The sequence below is a fragment of the Pan troglodytes genome, chromosome 2 (assembly GCF_028858775.2).
Source record: "Pan troglodytes isolate AG18354 chromosome 2, NHGRI_mPanTro3-v2.0_pri, whole genome shotgun sequence".
NCBI classification, from domain to species: Eukaryota; Metazoa; Chordata; class Mammalia; order Primates; family Hominidae; genus Pan; species Pan troglodytes.
The window spans coordinates 124,705,055-124,725,540 of NC_086015.1; the positions used below are offsets into that span (position 1 = coordinate 124,705,055).

At 37.7% G+C, this 20,486-nt stretch overlaps 2 protein-coding genes across 25 annotated transcripts in view; one reads left to right on the forward strand and one right to left on the reverse strand.

Moving 5' to 3' along the window:
- STXBP5L (syntaxin binding protein 5L) overlaps positions 1-8,345 on the forward strand; it is a 507,599-nt gene extending 499,254 nt beyond the window's left edge. For 4 of the 5 annotated variants that reach the window (XM_516678.8, XM_024355609.3, XM_024355610.3 and 1 more), the window contains 2 exons: positions 1,917-2,137; positions 2,636-8,345. In XM_516678.8, coding sequence (XP_516678.3) covers positions 1,917-2,137; positions 2,636-2,677 — 263 coding nt within the window. In that variant the 3' untranslated portion in view covers positions 2,678-8,345. The remainder of the gene's footprint in view (positions 1-1,916; positions 2,138-2,635) is intronic. The other variant, XM_016941725.3, reaches the window with a different exon arrangement.
- Positions 8,346-15,007: 6,662 nt separating this feature from the next.
- POLQ (DNA polymerase theta) overlaps positions 15,008-20,486 on the reverse strand; it is a 113,125-nt gene continuing 107,646 nt past the window's right edge. For 10 of the 20 annotated variants that reach the window (XR_010155305.1, XM_009446252.4, XM_063806144.1 and 7 more), the window contains 3 exons: positions 19,702-19,855; positions 16,499-16,617; positions 15,008-15,999 (listed from right to left, as the gene is read on the reverse strand). Coding sequence is in view for 13 of the 20 variants with exons in the window: in XM_009446252.4 (XP_009444527.2) it covers positions 15,886-15,999; positions 16,499-16,617; positions 19,702-19,855 (387 nt within the window). In the remaining 7 variants the exon portion in view is untranslated. The remainder of the gene's footprint in view (positions 16,000-16,498; positions 16,618-19,701; positions 19,856-20,486) is intronic. The other 10 variants (XR_010155309.1, XR_010155306.1, XR_010155308.1 and 7 more) reach the window with 2 other exon arrangements.

The window sequence follows — 20,486 nt, forward strand, 5'->3', positions numbered from 1 at the left end:
ATTACTTTAAAAATCTACCAGTGAGACTTTGATAAACAAAATCAAAAAGTATTATTGTTTATCAAAGTCTCACTGGTAGATTTTTACTTATTTATTTATTTACTTACTTATTTGAGACAGAGTCTTGCTCTGTTGCCCAGGCTGGAGTGCAGTGGCCTGATCTAGACTCACTGAAACCTCTGCCTCCCGGGTTCAAGCGATTCTCCTGCCTCAGCCTCCCAAGTAGCTGGGATTATAGGCGCCCACCATGCCTGGCTAATTTTTGCATTTTTAGTAGAGACGAGGTTTTGCTATGTTGGCTAGGTTGGTCTTGGACTCCTGATCTCAGGTGATCTGCCCACCTCACCCTCCCAAAGTGCTGGAATTACAGGCATGAGCCACCACACCCAGCCTCACTGGTAGATTTTTAAATAATAGGAAGATACTAGGGAAAATTTTCAGAGAGAAGGTATGAATATATTTTCCAGAATATCCTACCATCATTTGGTCCTATAGATCAAAATTCTCTTTCTCTGGAACTTTTATGCAAAAACATCTAGGTTCCTTCATACAATAGAATATTATTTGGCCATGAAAAGGAATGACGTACTGATACATGGTACAACATGGATAAACCTTGAAAACATCTTGCTAAGTGAAAGAAGCCAGACAAAAAAAAAGGCCACATATTGTATGATTCCATTTATATAAAATGTCTAGAATGGGCAAATTCAGAAAGACTGAAAGTAGATTAATGATTGCCAGGGGCTGAGGCACAGAAGGAACAGGGAGAGACTACCAATGAGCATGGAGTTTCTTTTTGGAGTTATGTATACGTTCTGCAATCAGATAGTGGTGATGGTCGTACAACTTTGTGAATACACTAAAAACAAGTGAATTTTTCACTTTAAATGGATAAATGTTATGTGAATTATATCTCAATAAGGCTATTATTTTAAAAAAATTAGATTCCATCCACTCTTATTTTAAAAAAATCTAGAATCCATTCCAATATTACATCCTTGGGAATTCTAACTAAATTTCTGCCAAAATAGCTGTTTTTTTTCCTTAAAAATAAAAATAAAAAAAGAATCTCACTTGGCTGCCCAGGCTTTAGAGTAAAGTGGCACAATCATAGCCCACTGCAACATTCACCTCCCTGGTTCAAGAGATTCTCGTGCCTCAGCCTCCCGAGTAGCTGGGACTACAGGCACATGTCACCACTCCCGGCTAATTTTGTACTTTTGGTAGAGACAGGGTTTCACCATGTTGGCCAGGCTGGTCTGGAACTCCTGACCTCAGGTGATCTGCCCATTTCAGCCTCCCAAAGTGTTGGGATTACAGGCGTGAGCCACCGTGCCCAGCCACAGATTTTTAACATATGTAACTTACATGGGTAAATGTTATGTTTGTTTTATAAATCAATTTTTTAACACACAGAACCATCATTCATATATTCATATACCCCATTTTTCAGTATTTACAGAGAGAGAGAGACAGAAAGAGAGAGAAAGAGAACCTGAGGCCTACAAAGGCTTTATACATGAAGGTGAACCAAGAAGGCTGAAATAAAAACTCAGGCAGAAATTTAAGCAAATGATCAGGCCTAAGCTTGGAACAAACATTAATATGGGTTAAATATGAAGTCACATATTTGAATATTCCAATTCAGCATCAAGAAATGCAATTATGCCATATTGTATGGAACACACACACATACAAAAGGCCTATGATAACAATATATCTCACAGTCTCTTTCTTAGCATTTTTCTTAAGTGCTAACATCTCCAAATACATATATGACTGGACCAAATAAGATTCTCTTTTAATGAGAATTATGACAGTAGAATGTAATACTAGTACTTTGTCTTGGTGACAAGCTTGACTGTTTGAATTACTGACAAAATGTTTTAAACTGCTATTGCGTATATTCTCAGTTGGGGAAGCTTCGGCAGGAAAAGCATCCCGCAGCCTTGCGCAACACATTCCTGGACCAGGTAGTATAGAAGGGATGAAAGGCGCTGCTGGAGGGGTGATGGGAGAGCTCACCCGTGCACGGATTGCACTTGATGAAAGAGGACAGAGGCTAGGAGAGCTGGAAGAGAAAACTGCAGGCATGATGACCAGTGCAGAAGCATTTTCCAAACATGCACATGAGGTAAACTGCCTAAGTAAATACAGACATCTTCATACAGGAGTAACTTTAAACATTTAGGATCTGCACAAGAAAGCTTAAACAGAGATCCACATAAGTAATCCTGTATGAGAATCATGGTAACCTGGATCTCTTCTAAGTATTATAATTCTCCCAGTGCTTGGGAGATAAAAGGTTTTTTAAAAAAATACTTTAATGTATCAATACTTCTTTACCTTAGGGGATAATTAAAGAAATTATCCATTGGTTCTGATACATCTGGGATCCACATCCTCCATTTTGTCTCAGTCATGAAAAATCATTTTCTATCAGCTGAGTCTTTACAGCTTGTTTATTTTTAAAATCTTTCTCATATGCACTTTATTTCACAAAATAAAAGAAGCCACTCAGTTTGATTGTAAGTTTTGAGATAGATTTGCATGATTAGCTCAAAATGGCCTTGCTTTGAATAGCACTTTTAAAGTATTTTAGCGTCTTATGGTGGCTATTTTTTCTTTGCAGTTAATGCTGAAATACAAGGATAAGAAATGGTACCAATTCTGACTTCCAAAGAAGCTGTGACTGCTTTGAGAAACCATATTCAGGGAAACCAAATTTATTCCCAGCATCACTATTCAACTGCTAGAAGCCAGTTTCTTCTACAAAATGTTCCATTTACAGTCAATCTGAAATTTTCATAAAAGAGATGTATCAGAGACACTGTGCAACCCAAAGGCTGGAGCCCTGGTTAAAATCCCAAGATATGGCTGAATTTGCCTTTTCCCATGTGGAATGGAGCTATCATCTTGGCATGTCATTCGATAAGGATTTATATTTAGTAACTACGGGGAGTCCTCTTGATTTGAAAATTCCTGTACAAACAAAAGCATTAATGCACTTAATGAAAAAAAATCTTTGCATGATAAATTAACATCTTAAGAGGAAAAGAAAAAAAAGCATGTTGTGATAGAAGAAAAAAAGATTCATGGTAAACTATTTCTATCAATTGGGCCACACTCAACAATTTTAAAAATCTGCATTTGAAGATGTCAGTGCATTTCAAATATATTTGCCATACCCAACTGAAAAGGAAAACAAAACAAAACAAGAACCCAGAGTTTTCTCCTCATCTGTAACTTTCATTGTACTAGAACCTTATTGAATTCTTATGGCAAGAGTCTGATTAATGTTCTCTCTCCATGTTTTACATCATTCACAGTTGTGTCAAAATCAAATATTGCCAGTATAGTAAATTATTCCCAACACAATCAGTTTCATTTCTATCACCTTCAGAATGGGTTGCTGTTTTTAGCACAAACCATGCAGGGTTGGGTCACCTCAAAGCATTTTCTTCAGCCTGGCTTGTACTCTATAGGGGAGTTGGTAGTAGGTGTGGGGAATCTATAGGAACAATAGAGTTAGCTATGAGAACTGACTTCACAAAAAGGGAAATTTCACACACCCCAATTTCAGCTTCTAAAGTGATATATTTTAAAAGCTTCATTTGTATCCTTGTCTGCCAGTTACACAGTATATTACTGTTCAAACCCAGTAGGGTCTGCAATCGAAAGGTGCTCTTGCAGCCTGACATTCACAAACCAAACTGGTCATTCTCTTTAGTGTGATTCAGTAAAATCTCAGTTAATGTTCTGGGAAAGGGATTCTGATTTATGACATTTCTGATTTACAAGGGCTTTCCTTAGAAAATACCTTTCGGTTTGATACTTACCACTGGAAATTGGTTCGATACTTACCACTGGAAATCTTTATAAAATATAGTGATCTGTTTGCTATCTTGGTCTCAGTCATCATTATAGACAACAGAAATACATAAAGAGTTTAATGATACAAAATCAATGCTTTTGTCCCTAGGTCAAATAATATAAGCCACTAGATTATGTCAATAGATGCCAAACACCTGTCCCTTATTAAAGACTCTTTTAAAGCTGGAATAAAGAATATCCTTAACATGATACAAGGTATCTATAACTCACCAGAAAAGCACCAGAGTCAAAACCAAATAGAGACACCTACTACCATTTAACATGATTCTGGAAGTCAAAAGTTATAGGAATGTATATATACATATTCCAGGACCCATCCTGTAATATGTTGTTTCGTCACGAAAAGTTTTAATTATGGTTTTGGCTTATTGAATTTTTGTTTATCAAGGTCTTATTGGATTTACATTTGTGTTTCTTAAGACTTCACAATTTTCCTGGATTTCAGGTTATTTTATTAGCCAAAAAATGGTATTTTTATTTCCTTTTTAGTCTAATTTTTTGCTAGAAGTTGTACTTTCTAGCAAATGTTTCTAGTGGTACAATGTTCTCAGTAATTTTGAGGAGAACAAAGATGAGTGAAAGAGTTAGATAATGTACACTAGGATAGCATTTCTCAGAGTCCTTGAATCCTCTTGTTAAAAAAGCCTCTCTGAATCTCCCAGACTCCTGTGAACAGCCTTACGGTAACAGAATCTGGCTTGGAAACACAGACATTACATGACTGTATAATTTATAGAATTATAAAATTATATGGTAAAAATATTAAAGAAACTTAAGAGTAGGATCTAGAAAATACTAGTGGCCAAATTGCAATGTATTCTTTGTACCATCTGTTTCAAAGACTTAGTTTTCTGATTTTCAGAACAAATACTTTATCATTTCTGTATTTAAAAAAAAACTAAAAGAGTAAAATATTAGTTTATTTTAGAAATAATGAAATTCAGTCCAAAGTAGCAGTACATTTGATGAGTATTTCTGAAGCTCTCAATAAGATTTAACTTGTTTTAACTTGATCTACATCGAGATTTCTCAATAGCAGCACTATTAGCTGAAAGTCTTTGTTGTGGGGAACTGTCCTGTGTATTGTAGGATGTTAGCAACATCCCTGGCCTCTGTCTACTAGATGCCAGTAAGAACCTCCTAGTAATGACAATCAAAATGTCTCCAGTCATTGCCCAAATTTCTCCCAGTTTACAGCCACGATTCTACATCATACAAAGAGGTAGATTGTGTGAATATGTAATATATGTTGTTGTATAAAACTGTACAATAAGTATACAATGTCTTAGCAAGATAAATTATTATACCCAAAATTACATGTGTGGTTCATATGCAATAAGATACAATTTTGAAGAAAGCTTATAGGAATCAGTGAAAAATAACAACTACAGAATATTTTACGGCGCACAGAGAAAATATCAAAAAGGACATTATAGCATTTCACTGTAGAAGTGCTTAAAACTTTGGCCTCAGTGAATAGATCAAAAGTTTATAATTAGCACACCAATTGGAAGTAAACAGGTGCTTTTCAAATGCTTGAAAAGAAAAGGCTCTTTGAAGTAGTTAAAACGTGTCTTTCAAAATTGCTTTTATAAGCCCTTCCTTAACGTAAGGGTAACTTCATCTCACAAACTCCTGGTTAGTGGAATCCAAATTAATGAGGTTTTACTGTATCAAAATTATTTTTATAATTCAAAGAGATGATAGCAATAAGAAGAATCTAATGTGGATGTGATTTTTCTCTTTGAACAATTCTGTTCTGTTGCACTGACCTTAGCACGCACGCGCACACACACACACACACCATCGCCACCACTACCATCATCATCTTATCCTCATCTTTGGAAAATAAGTACTGTTGATCCATGTAATCCTTTGCATAGTCTCATCTTTACTATCTTTCTTCTATTTCGGAACATAAGAAAAATACTCCTAATAACTTGGACAATGATACAGAAAGTGACTCTGAGCCTTAGTTACCATCAAAATTACATTCTATCTGCTAAAGCGACATCAGAAGATAAGGCTTGCAAACCACAGTCCCAACAAGTTGACCTTGTCTCCCTATGATTTCCTTGGAAGATAAGGCCTTTTTAGTGTTACAGTAGAAAATGGGCCTTTTCATTTATTCATCTGTGAGAAGCTAGAGGTATTTGTTTCCCTGATAATAACGTGAGCAATAGTCCTTACCTTGAAATCATCCATTAGTCTTGGAGTTTGGAGGGAGGAATGATTGATTCCTCATTTGTTTTAATCACCTACAAAAGCAGTACTACTGACTTTGCTTCTTACACTTCACTGAGCCCCAGACTTTAGGGCCCCAATCACTGTCAAGATCATTGTCTAACTGGAACTCTGAAAGGACAGTGACAGAACTGAATGAGATGTTTTCCAGTGATTCAGTCACAAAGACAATTTTCTCAAATCTTTTGAAAGTGATTCTCAAATAAATAAATCAAAATCCAACTCCTTTCCCTCAAAGTTTTTAGGGATCTGAAGGAAAAGGTTTACTGTTGGAGTCCCTTTTTATGTGACCCATGTACCAGTTTTAAAGGCACCATCTATACTTTATCTACATGAAGGGATCACCATGACTTTGAGAGAAAAAAGAATCAGATTAGGCCTAAGATTGGTTGAAGAAGATTAAAATAGATTCTTATATTCAAGCAGAAGGGAAAAATGAAGCCAATCTAGAAAAGTAAGCTAAAAATCCTCTCCTTGGCTTAGGATCATTGGGTCAAACTGGGAGTATATCTGTGTGATTACAACCTGCTGCTATGAGAAAAAAGAATTGTAACTTGACCATGTTGGCTCACACACGGCAATGCAAAAGAAGTCAAAACATTCATATCAGGTCTTGGTCTCTGTGTCAGGAGAAACATGGTGGCTTTCACAGCTTCTTCACCTCTGTCCTCTGTCATGCAACTCCATTTTTGGCTAGGTACTATTTCACATGCACACTGTCCTGGGTGCCAGAAATACTTGTGGTGTACTTGGTTTGAGCAGTACCTCTAGTATGCACCATTCCAGGGAACATGGTTGTCAACATAACAAGTTTAGTGTGTGTATTTGCAGACAACATAGCCCTGAAAGCATGAAATGTAGAATAGGTAAGGTCTGTCTTAGAAAAGGAGGAGGAAGTACCAATTTGGTGCAAGAAGATCGTGGTGAGGAAGGACATGGGAGCCACAGTGAAGTGAAAGAGGCTTTAAGGAATCAGATGCACAGATGGATGCTTTGATTTACACATTTATCTAGAGGAGTGATTCTCAACCTTGACTGTACATAAGAATCACCTCAGGAAATTTTTAAATTCCCAATTATATTAAAATCATTTGGAGTGGGAACCAGACACCAATATTTGTGAAAGCCTCCAAGGCGGTTCTAATGTCCAGCCAAAGTTGATTATCACTGCTTTATGGCCAACTAAGGAAACCTTGTTTGTCTGCCTTGGCTGGTGCTCCAGCCCCAGTTCTGAGTGGTCAGGGAAGGCAAGATGTAAGATATAGTAATGGTATTTATTCTGTATGTCTCACAGAACAAAAGCATTTGAGAATTTCTGACCAGGCAGTGCTCCATCAACTCTTAATAACCATCTTTGTGATATTCTCCTATGTGACTTGTCCATCAATTATTCCAATTCAAAGGTCTAGGTTTTTTTTCAATTGTCTTACACATGTGACATCACAAGATACCAGAAGTAGCACAGTAAATTCAACAGCATATAAAGCTAAGTGGAAAACTAATTCTTCATATTTAGACAGTGGAAATTCTCAAAACAATCATTTGCTAAATTAGGTCCAAATTTATTATTCATTCTTCTTCTGGAGGAGACATGGGTACCAGGTACCTGTTCTGCTGTAGGTATATTTCACTGGACTTGGCCTTAGCAAAATGGGAGAACAAATCTTCCTTTTTGATTGTTATCTCAATCAAAAGCTCCCAGGGCCACTTGGATTTATTTTCTTAGTCTTTGGACATGTGTTTAAAGGAAAAGAATACCTGTAACTTCCTATATGACATCCAGTGCCCTGAAAGGGTGCTTACACCTTCAAAAAAGGAGAGTCCAGCCTATCAAAGGCAGTAACACATAATGAGAAGAAACTCAGAGTTATCGCCTCTCATACTGCTTTCCCTCTGCTGTTGGCCCACCCTTCTTGACTGCAAAGCCAGAAAATAAACTAGATGGTGGTTTTGGACAATTGTACACAGGAACAGAACCTCTAATAACCTATAATTTTTAGTACTTAATTATGTGATGTTTTATTCTAGGAAATAAGAAACAGATGACATCATTGATGTATCTTTCTTTCATCTTCAGAATTTTTGCATCTTTTCAGAAAATGACAAATTACTATTTTTCTGTTGCACTCAGCAATTGTGACTATACTTAACAAAATTCTTGTAGTCTGTAGAGATATCAATAAAATTGTATATGTTTGTACATAGATGCTCTCTTATGTCATGATGTCATGCACTAATGATTTTTTCCAAGATTACATATGGACAGAGGTAAGACCCATTTATAACAGTATGAACTATGGTTTTGCAAAGTGTTAATTGTTTTCAAAAAGCAGGGAGGGGGTGGGAGAGCAATGTACAGCAAATCTATCAAATACAACTTCCCAAAACTCACACATTGTACTAGAATTTATTAACCCAATAGCCATTCAAAATCTCCATCAATTTGAGGAGATGTGTTACTTTTTGTTGGAAGACTTTAAAGACAACTTTTGACGATGTTGATTGAAGTCCACCTTCAGTGAAGTACAAGCAAAAATAATTTGTTAATAATGCATCAAACGAAACCAAGGTGGGTAAGATGTACCTACAAACTCAACATGCAGACCTTACTTCCTCACTTCTTTTCAGCTCAGGCTTTGTCCTCATCCAGGCCGAAAAATTAAGCTACTATGGGCTTATTCCAGCTCCTAGTAGTTATGATAAACATTCATTAACTCAAGATCTCCAACAGTTCTCTGGAGAGTGTCGCTCTCCTGCGCCTCTGGCTTTCATAAGCATAGTTAATTCCTCTCCAGGCACTTTCCCCATATTTATCTATACTCTGGCCGTAAACAACTGACTTTATTCTTCCAAATCCTGTCTAATTTAATCTCAGGAAAATTTCCCCACCGCCATAATTTTTCTCCTAATTTTAGTTCCATATAAAAATTGAAAAAAACAGCCAACCAACTCTAGGCTAAAAAACTTGTTGATTAAAAATACAAATATGCATACTGACCCTTTAAAATACAAATTCCTTTTCAGAATTTTTCTCTAGCAGAATTTCTTCAAAGGGATCCATTTACCTTCTTATTTTTGAATTACAGTAACTCAAGCTTCAGATACTTGCATTCAATATTTGAAATACTGATTCAACTTCCTTTCTTCCTTCTTCCCTTCCTTTCTGTTTCTTCTTCACCCCCTCCCTCCCTCTGTTCCCTGCTGCCCTTTCCTCTCCTCCCTTCCTTCCTCCTTTCTTTCCTTTCATTCATTCATTCATTCCAAAAGTCAGCCACACTCAAAAAGGTTGGTGATGGCATCCCCATACAAAGACTGCATTGGAGTAGGGTGAGAAGGGCAGCCCACAGGAGACAGCACTGGAGGGAAGTGGCAGGGTCAACCCTTCAGTGGTCAGTGATGGCGTGTGATGTTGGCACTGGAGCAGGGCAGAAGGCAGCCCGGTGGGGTCAGGAGGTTGGCTACATACAGGGTACTGAGCAATTAACAAGTACATTGATACTATGGGAGCCAGGTTTCTCCCTGATGGAGAACAAAGAAAGGAAAAATTAAAAGGGAAAGCTAGAATAAACCCTGTGGTATTAGATTAGAATAGGAAGTATAAGTATAAATTTTTACATATATATAAAGTGTGTATAAATAATGTATACAAATATATATGGGTATCGCTACATAGTTTACATACATATGTGATATAAAGGTGTGTGTGTGCACACGTGCCTGTGTGGTACATATATATTTCCTAATTCTGCACACCAAGAGGACAGGGAGCAAGCCCCTCACACCCTGGAGCAATGAGCACAACTAGTGCCTGGATATTGATTTCCAATTACTATTCTCTGCTAAAAGGAACTGGAGCTCTATGAAGAAATGTCTGATTTTAAGGAACATTTTTGTGTCAGAAAATAAAGTATTCAAAGAATAGGGACATGTCAAAAGGATACAGCAGCTAGCTTAAGGACATGCTAGCTTAGGACAAGCTTAAGGACAAGCTAGCTTAGGACAAATCAGGTATAATTTGAGCATCAAGGCCAAGTGCAGTGGCTCATGCCTGTAATCCCAGCACTTTGGGAGGCCAAGGTGGGAGGATTGCTTGAGACCAAAAGTTCGAGACCAGCCTGGGTAACATAACAAGACCCTGTGTCTACCCAAAAATAAATAAATAAATAATAATGAAAAGAAAAAGGAAAAAGCATCAAAAGTCATAACAGTAACTTAATAAGTACACACTAGTCCACATTAATATAAATAAAAAGAGAAAGCAAAAATTCTTTCTTACAATAGAATGTCAACAAATAAATAAATGTAGATGGAATTTTGAAATTACCAGTTAGCAACCATTATCATAATGACTTGGGCAACAAATACCAGTGGATGCTAAAACTAGTGAGGTAAAGTGGGACAGAGGAAGAGGACATTTCCATAGTCAAAGTATCTTCACAAAAAAACATTTGCTAATCATAAAGAAAACTGTAACTAGAGAAACATGGCAGACACCATCTTAATCAAGTGATCAGTTACCACCACCAGCAAGGGAACAAATCAACATCATGTGCCACCTGACAGGATGCAGTGAGAACCCAGTATCACCTCTGCAATATTCCTGCCAAAAAGGCAGAATCAAGGTCTAATCATGAGGCAATAAACAAAACCAAATTGAGTGACATTCTATAAAATATCTGCCCTCTATTAAAAATTTTCAGTGTCATAAAAGTCAAGGAAAGATGTATGTTCTGGATTTAAGGAGACTAGACAGTCATGACAACTAGGTGCAACTCTTAGTCTTGGATTGGACCCTTTTGCTATAAATGACATAACTGGAGAAATTAACAAAACTTGAATGGTGATTTCTGACTTGATTGGGATTCTTGGTAGTATTCTTCAAACTTTTACCTAGGTTTTAAGTTATTCCAAAATAAAGTTATAAAAATAAAATATTTCCAATCTTGTTGTATTACTTGCACTTCAATGGCATTGTCTTCTACCTTTCATAGCAAATGGACAGCGGCTTTGCAGCTTAAACAATAGTCTCGTGAGCTGATTTGGGAATCCAACCATTATTTAAACGTTTTTTAAAATGTATTTTAATTGCACAAATAATACATAAATGCATATTGTAATAGTCATATGATAAATTTAGACAAGATCAAGTGAGTATTTCCCTTGGTTACCTCCTACTCATCTAAACTAACGAGTTATAGTTTGCTGTGTTTCCTTCTAAAAAATTTTTCTATGCTGCAACGTGCTTATTCATGTCTCTACTATGTCTCAGATCATTCTTTGTCAGTACCTATAATTCATTCTTTTTAACTCACTTATATTATCCCATGGTGTCAATAAACCATAACTTGCTACCACTCTTTACTAGTATTTAGATATTTTCCAATCTCTTGATATTACAAACAAGACTGCAGTGAACATCTGCACATGTATTTTGCATACATGCAAGTGTTTTCTCTAGGGAAGATGTTAATGTCAAGTGGAATTGCTGAATTAAAGGGCATGCTCATTTAAACAATTTAAATAGATGTTGACTAAATTATTCTTCTACCAGTGTATAAAAATTAGTCTCATCTTCACCTATTTTCAAATATTTTCATTTTTTCCCACTGTGAAAGATGAAAATGGCATCTTATTGTTTTAATTGGAATTTTTCTGATATGAAAAGGTTTATTACTCAGTGAGGCTTTCTGCAGAGAGCAAGGCAACTTGAGAGAACAAGGAAGAGACTGGGTTTTTATTGTGGTCAGAAGGTGGGCCAGGGGTTGCAGCATGGGGCTTGCAGGGTTTGAAAATCCCACTGGCACCAAAGAAGGGAGCATTGGATTTCTTCTCAGCTTACTCAGATGTGGACAGAAGAGGAAGTGGGAGAATAGAGGCTCAAAACTTGTCAGCAAACATCAAAAGATGGAGTCAGACTCTACTACAGATCATTTGTCTATTGTTGATTTTTAAAATGTAGCTTACTTTCTATGACTGATTTTTCCTTGCCTTTGAGTCTTCCTAGGAATTCTGTAGTCTCTCCCTCTTCCTCCTTACAAGATTGGCTTCTGGGTTTAGGGGAAGGCTTATATTAACTCATGATAAGGAAGGAGGGGTGCTGGTCCTTGTCTTCCTCCTTGGATCCTCTGGGACTCTGTAACAGTGGCTGGTCTGTTGTGACCCTTGAGCACCTTCCACTGATATGTGCTGAAGTACAACTGATGAATGTGTGCTTTGCTCTCACTTGGGGTTAGCACCATATGGTCCTCGCTTGCTAACTCAGCCTTACTTAGGCTATGGATCTGTTTTGGATTTGCTGTTGTGCCATGGCCCCTGGGTTAGACAGTTCAGTGTCTTTCATGATTTAACTTTATTGATGTCCCTTTTATACTGAAAATTTTTCTTTATAATGTAGTCAAGTTTTATCTTTTACTTTATGATTTTAGAACTTTGTTTTAAAGCAGGCTTTTATTTCTATAAAGTCATAAACATTCTCATATTTTTTAAATTTACTTTCATAGTCTTCTTTTAAATATTTAGGCTTTTAATCCATCTGGAGTATTTTGTGAGCATTTGAGATAGAGATCCAACTTGATATTTTTACCAATGGATACTCTTATCACTACATCGCGTTTATGAACAGCCCATCTTTCACCACTAATTTGAAATGACATTTTAATCATTTCTCATATATGTATAAGTCTGTTTCTTAAATTCTTTAGTCTGTTTTAATACTCTTACCTATTTCTATCCCCTATATATAATTTGAAACTATTATGTCTTTGTAATACATCCTAATATCTGATACAAATCTTTGTTACTTCTCAAGTTTGATAGGTACTGGTATTTTGTGTGTGTGTGTGTGTGTGTGAGACAGAGTTTTGCTCTTTTTGTCCAGGCTGGAGTGCAATGGCGCAATCTCGGCTCACTTCAACCTCCACCTCCTGGGTTCAAGTGATTCTCCTGCCTCAGCCTCCCAAGTAGCTGAGATGACAGGCACCCGCCACCACACCCGGCTAATTTTTTGTATTTTTAGTAGAGAGGGGGTTTTGCCATGTTGGCCAGGATAGTCTCGATCTCTTGACCTCGTGATCCATCTGCCTCGGCCTCCCAACGTGCTGGGATTACAGGCGTGAGCCACCACGCCCGGCCAGGTACTGGTTTTTCTTCAGGTGAGTTTTAAGATACTATCTATCTAAAAAATATAAAATCCTGATGAGACTTTGATGGAATTAAAGTTATAGATTAAAAATTAATGAAGTTTTTTGTTGGCATCGCTTCCTCTGGGACATCTTTATCCTTTTGTCACAACCATTTTCCTCATTTATGTAAATTGTGCCTTTACTGTTTCTCAGGTTGCCTATCTACCGTATCTCAAACAGCAGCAGTGTCAGCATTCCCAGGCAGGTAGTTCTTCTGTAATTCCATTTATGTTCAATTTGAATTTCACTTCCAGTGTTATTTTTTACTTCTCTGGTACACTTTGATCTTTATTAGCCAACTTCTACTTTTGATTATCCATTTTTGTATAATGTGGATTTACCACTGGGAGACAAGCAATCAACACAACTACATTTTGCCATCTGCAAGTAAAGTGAATAACAGATGTGAAGTAGCCAATCATAGACAGCCTTTGGAAGAAGTGATGTAACTGGTCCTCATCATGATGCATGTATGAATATCCTGTTACTGCTACCAATTCCACAAACTTACTAGCTCAAAACAATTCAAATAATTGTCTTGCAGTTCTAAAGGACAGAGGTCCAAAATGGTCTTAACTGGGCTAGAGTCAAGGTGTTGGCAGGGCTACATCCCTTCAAAAGGTTCTAGGAGAGAATCCATTTCCTTACCTTTTCCAATTTTTTGAGGGTTCCTGCATTCCTTGGCTCATGGCCCCTTCTTCCAACTTTAAAGCCAGCAGTGTAGCATCTTCAAATCTTTCTCTGTTTCTGTTGTCACATCTTCCCTGACTCTGACCATCTGCTTCCCTCTTATAAAGACCCTGGTGATTACAATGGAACCATTCAGATAATCCAGGATAATCCCCCACCTCAAGATCTCTAACTTAATCACATCAACAAGGTCCCTTTTGCCATGTAATATAATAGTTCACAGATTTTAGGAATTAGGATGTGAACTTTGGGGTGGGGGGCATTATTCTGCATAACACAATGTGCATTTCTTATTTACACAGTGGTTGTGGTTTGAAGAACTATCAGTGAAGTTTGAATTTCATGCAGTTACTCACAGTTAATATCCACTGGTAACTGAAATTTGAATTGTGTTGCAGGGGAGACTCATGTTATTAAGTAAACCATAGTAACTGGGATTTGTGCACATCTGAATCATGCAAAATGGGGATGGCCTGTTTCAGGTCCAGCTGACAGGTCAAACAGAATGAGAAAATGCATGTGACTACACATGCTGGGCCACGGCTGCAGAGAATGAGGCAGAAGGGACTTTTGCTTGCCCTCATGTTTGAAGAACACTCACAGGTAAACAGATTGAGCTTTCTCTTGTGCCAGATCTTTCAAGCCTACCAGAATACTGACAGCACTTCAGCTTCTGAGAAACATAGTACAGGTAAATATGGAAAAAGAAATAATGATATTCTTCCCTCTTACTGCTGCCATCTCTGCCTTTCTCACCCTGCCACCCCAAAAAAACTATGTCTAAGTCTCTTATGCATTAATATCCAACTACTGATAATGCATTACATTTTATAAAGCAACTATCTTTTTTCATTATTCTGATTAATAAACATAAAAGAGCTCTTCTGGTAACTGATTAAGAATATAATCAGTGTTTCCTATGAACAAGCTATGGAGTAACTAAATAAGGGACACTCTTAGACCGACTATAATTTTTAACAAAACAATTGTTGATATAAAGTTTCTCATAAATTCATTTTATTTCAACAGCAAAAAGATTAGCTCCATCCCTCCGATTGGGATCACAAAGTACAATCTTTTCAGCATGGGTTTTCTCACCATGCCACAAACAGAAAGAGGCACTAAGGGACTGATAAGGGGGTATTTTCTGTCTCTGGCAGTATTATATTGACCTGCAATAAAAACATCTGATATTACAGAACAGGATACCTCTTGAAGAGGTATAGTTTATTTTATAATATGTAAGTATTCCAAATACATTCATTGTATGAATTAGGGAAGGAAAAGCAATAAGAAACATTTCATGAATATTCATTCCTACACTCCAACCATACCAAGTCTTACTACTTTATAGAATTCATAATTTATTAGCCAATACTATTTTAAAATACTATTTCCATACTGTAAAATTGATATTAGAGGAAAAAAAGTCACACACAATGCCTACCACCACCAGGATGAAACCAAATCTTTATCTGCCTATGGCTGCTGTCTGGGTCGATAGAGGCAGCAGCTTCATTTTCTTCATGGTTTACCCAGACAGATGTGGAACCAAAGTGCTAAGTGCATATTTCAAGCATCTGTTCTGAATATGTTTAAAGCCACAGTAAGTTACAAAAGGCAAATTCATAGATGCTCTTTGAAAGTGAATGTAACTATTATACTTGGTATTCTACTTCCCCCACGCCCCCAGAAGTTTTTGATGCTATAGACACTGATATATAGTTTGAAACTCTCACTATAAAATTACTAGGCTAAGTCTATCAAGACTTGAAAGTTTGTTTTCCTGAGGTAGGGGAAAGGGTAATCTCTGTTCTTTCCAGGTGACTGCATCTGCACAGGCTTCCCTGGGAGGACTTCATCAACAGCACAGTTACACATCAAAGTCCTTTAGCTCTCCCCAGCTGGCGCCTATTTTCACTTTCACTTTCAATTTCACAGACAGTTTTACAGCACTTTCCATTTCATTCTTGACAATCTGAGCTACCTAAGGAAAAAAAAAATGAAGTTAACAAACGCTGCCCAGTCAAAGAATGTTTCCCAAACCATCCCCTGAGAAGGTTATAAACCAGACTGGAGCTCTTCACCCAATGGTGCTTAAAATGCTAAATCAGAAAAAATAAAAAATAAAATAAATAAATAAATAAAAAGACATCTCATACTCTTCTTCACTGATGAGCAGGAATTTCTGAAAGTTTTTGCTAGAATGCTTGGAGCTTAGAAACCCTAAGGGAAAGACTCCAAATTTTTGTTTAATTCCTCCAAGACAAAAACATCTTGCATTGGCAATTTCTTCACTTATTAAGAACTAGTACAAAACGGAACACTCTTAGCTCCTTTTCTACCTGTAAGGACTCAACATTTATACAGCCATCCCAGGGCTAGGGTAGAGTTCCAAAATCCTCATGCACAGGAAACAAAGCTGTCGGCCTGACAATACAGTGTCTTGTCTTCCTATGAAATGGACACAAGCATTGCAAAAATACCTGAACAACATCTTCTTCTGCCACTTCATATAGGAGTTCATCATGGAGTTGAAGGATGAAGAAGCCTCCTCGGATTGGGCAGAACATCCCTTGCAGTTTTCTCTTTCGTGACAATCCTACTTCATGAAAAAGGAGCAAAACTGATCAGCATGTCGCTAAGTCATAGGAGAGTGTTTTTAGAGATTCTGAGTAACTCTGAGGAATTTTAATGAGAAGATTAAAACACACAAGAATAAGAACTATCAGGAAAATAACTACTTGCTGGTCGCTACCTACCCTAAGTATCTGGTATAAACTCACAAACTTCCTCCTAGAAAGAAGGAGTCTCCCAAAGAAGTCAGTAAATGGGGTGTGAGGAACTCTGCTCCAAGCTCTAGTCCAACTTATTTCTCATGAATAACTAACATTTTCTCTATCCATGGAGTCCCCCAACCACCATCTGAGTAATAGCACCAGGGAGGTATGGGGCCTGATTCCTGCCCCAGGAAAGCAAACTAATATTGTTAGGCACTGTTTCTTAAGGGGGACACTCCCTCATGTCTTTTTATGGCCAGAAGTGTCATCGTGATAGAACTGGTGCTTCCCCAATTGAACCGTACACACTCCAAACAAGTAATTGTAAAACCTAGGCTCCCAAAGTGGACTTCAGAGAGTACATAAACCCCTTGCAGTTATATGTAAGAGTCTATGTCTGTACGTTTTTCTGTGGAGATAATCCATACCTTCCAGTAGCCATAACTCCAAAATATATACTAGACTTAGTTACTATTTCCTCATTAGCTGGACCTAGTGGTACAGATTATGCCCTTCTGACCAAAAAGATAAAGCTCAACATGAACACCTTTACTGGAACTGCCTTTACTTGTTTGCTTAAACCTCATAGTAGTCATCTTCCTTTCTGTTGTCCAAATTCCCTACTTATCTTTCAGGTCCAGCATGAGTAACATCTCCCTCAGTATCTGGTGCTTCCCTCAGGGAGAGAGTTCTTCAACTGTCACTATCTGCAGTGCCAGTTTGCTCAGAGGTGGCTCTCACACAGTAAGCAAACAAAATCACCTGAGGCTGCAGCAAGCTGCTTCCACACTAGGACTGCAAAGGCTGTACCTCTGTTCACCTGTTCAGCTGAAATCGGATCTGCCCCATGAAGCCACACTTGGCTCACACCATTGACTGTCTGGATGCTCTAGCTTTTCTGCTTTCTGATGACCATGCCTTTGCCCTCTTGATTTCCCTTGGCTACCTGGCTTCTGACCTAGAATGCCATGATGCTCTTGTTCCCCATATGGTCTGCTTCCTCACGCTCACCTTCCTTTCACCCTACTGACCTAGTGCTACTTTAAGCTGGCATGACATCATGAAGCCATCCTCAGCGACAGAGCCATATCGCCTTCCACTGACTCTTAAAGTCATTACTGTCTGTATCCTCATTTTGACATTTATCACTCTGCTGTGTGGAATTAATACAAATACTTCAGTCAGGTATCATATCTTCCTCTCCTTTCTTAAATAGAACTTAAATTTAAAGATAGATTGATAACTTTTACTTCTAAATCCCCAAAGCACACAGCACAGTATTACTCCCCAAATAAGTTTAATTATATATTCTCTCTCAATTAAATATAAATGTGTATGTGTGTGTATATACACACATAGTCCCACACTGAAAATGAATGAGGGGCCTCAGATATTTCAAGGGGGACTGATGACAAAATTAATAATCCTCACTTAATGAGAAAATAAACTTTTGTTATCTACGTATTTTTGTACGTAAGTGAACACGTTATAACTGGCTGTATTATTCTCTATAACCTGTATGTATGTCTCTTCTAGAAATAGCAAATCTCATCCTCAATAACTAATCATGACCTTTCTGCCCCATCTCTAGCAGCTTTTTCTTCCTCTGTATGCACCAAACCTTAATTTCTTCCCAGGAAAATTTAAAACATGCCTCCTGGCTGGGTGTGATGGCTCACGCTGGTAATCCCAACACTTTGGGAAGCCAAGCTTGGCAGACAGATCACTTGAGGTCAGGAGTTCCAGAAGAGCCTGGACAACATGGTGAAACCCCCTCTCTACTAAAAAAAAATTTTTTTTTAATTAGCCAGGCATGGTGGCACACTCCTGTAATCCCAGCTACTCAGGAAGCTGAGGCAGGAAAATCCCTTGAACCCAGGAGGCAGAGGTTGCAGTGAGCTGAGATCGTGCCATTGCACTCCAGCCTGGGTGACAGAGTGAAACTCTGTCTCAAAAAAAAAAAAGTCTGCTGTCATGCTTTGACAATCTCAGTGACAGTGAAATGGTATTTAAAGCAGAAATATGGAATGTGACAGAAGAAAAAAAGAAAATTTCACTGTACTTGTTAGTACAAGAAATAATTTATCCAAGCAATAAAGGGAAAACTCAGGGAAAATATTCTGAAAGTAAGAACAAGAAAACAATATCAGCAAAGGAACATATGTGATAAAGAGATCAAGAGTATATTCTAAGACCAGAGAACACTGAAGGTCATAAATAGGAATATCAACATATCCTTAAAGTATGGTCTGAAGACCACAGAGGATCCCAAAATCTGCAGTCAAAATTACTTTCATAATAACACTATGAGGCTATTTGCCTTTTTCAGTTTTATTTTCTTGTAAGAGTGCAGCAAAGTGGCCAACTGTCCTGGTATAGAAGTGAAATTCCACATCCTGGGAAACCCATCCGTCTCCCACAAATTGAGACATGCATCATCCCAGACTGTAGAGAGTTTCCCAAAGAGGGTTACAGGACATGTGATATTACAACAGATTGAATACAGAAGCAGATACAAACAGCCAGCTGTGTTCTCTTAAGCCAAACATTAAAGAGATTTACACATATGTAAAATAAAGCCACCTATCAAGAATTTTCTTTAGTTCTTAAGAGATGTAGTTATTTTCATAAAAATATGTGACATGTCAAAATATGGTGAGTTTGTAATTACTTTAAATGTTAATGTTTTAAAATTCCCTGTTTTAATTTATAATATGGTAAATATATAGACATAACCCACAAAAACAAGAGCTCTTTGAAATCCTTAATAATTTCTAATAGTATAAAGACATCATGAGACCAAAACATTTGAGAACTGTTGAGAAATAAAATAAAAAATACTTCCCATTTACATTTCTGATACAATTATTCTCATCATGTTACAGCACAGGCCTCATCTATGAACAAACCTGTTCGGTCACTTTGGAGCATACCCTCTCGATGACCATGGGATTTGAAGGTTGAGTGGAAGGTCTCTAATTGCTTCTGAATGTTAACTGTGGCTATTTTGACAATATCAGCTGCCGATCCTTGGACTATTGTGTTGATAGCTTGACGCTCAGCCTAGAAAAAACAATCAACAGGTGCTCCACCAGATATGCCAACATGGTTTCATACTTTCCTTTAGTGTCCACAGTTCAGTGCTCACATTTGCAGCCAGACTGGAAAGCTGGACTGAGATGTGACCCAGAACACCAACTATTAGGCTGCATCCTAAGAATAACACCTATCATGATCCAGGGCTCTAGATTCTGGGGTTTCCACATTAGGGCAGACAAAAATAAGGTCAGATTGCTTCAGCTTAGATATCTTGACTACTCAGTTAGCATCCAAAAACTACTTTGCACTTAGATGTATTTAGCTCATCAGTGTTATAGCTGTTCTAGACATCATTCTAAAAGATCTGCTCCTCAAAATAATCTTAATCCTAAATAAGTAGAATATCATTCTTTGGGAGGGGGGTTGGAATGTCCTAAGCACACCCTCTATACCAATGGCCTCTTGGTCTTTAATATAGAGTGTGAGCCCTGCAGGTATGGAGCCCTCTGATGTGAATCAGAGCTTTTCATGGGCTGCTGAGGCAAATCCTTAGCCGCTAGTGAAAACGCACATCCTAGATCCCTGGGTATTCAGTTACAACTTCCTTGAAATGACTGCTGCCAAGTGCTTCTTGGCAGGGAACCATGCCTACTAA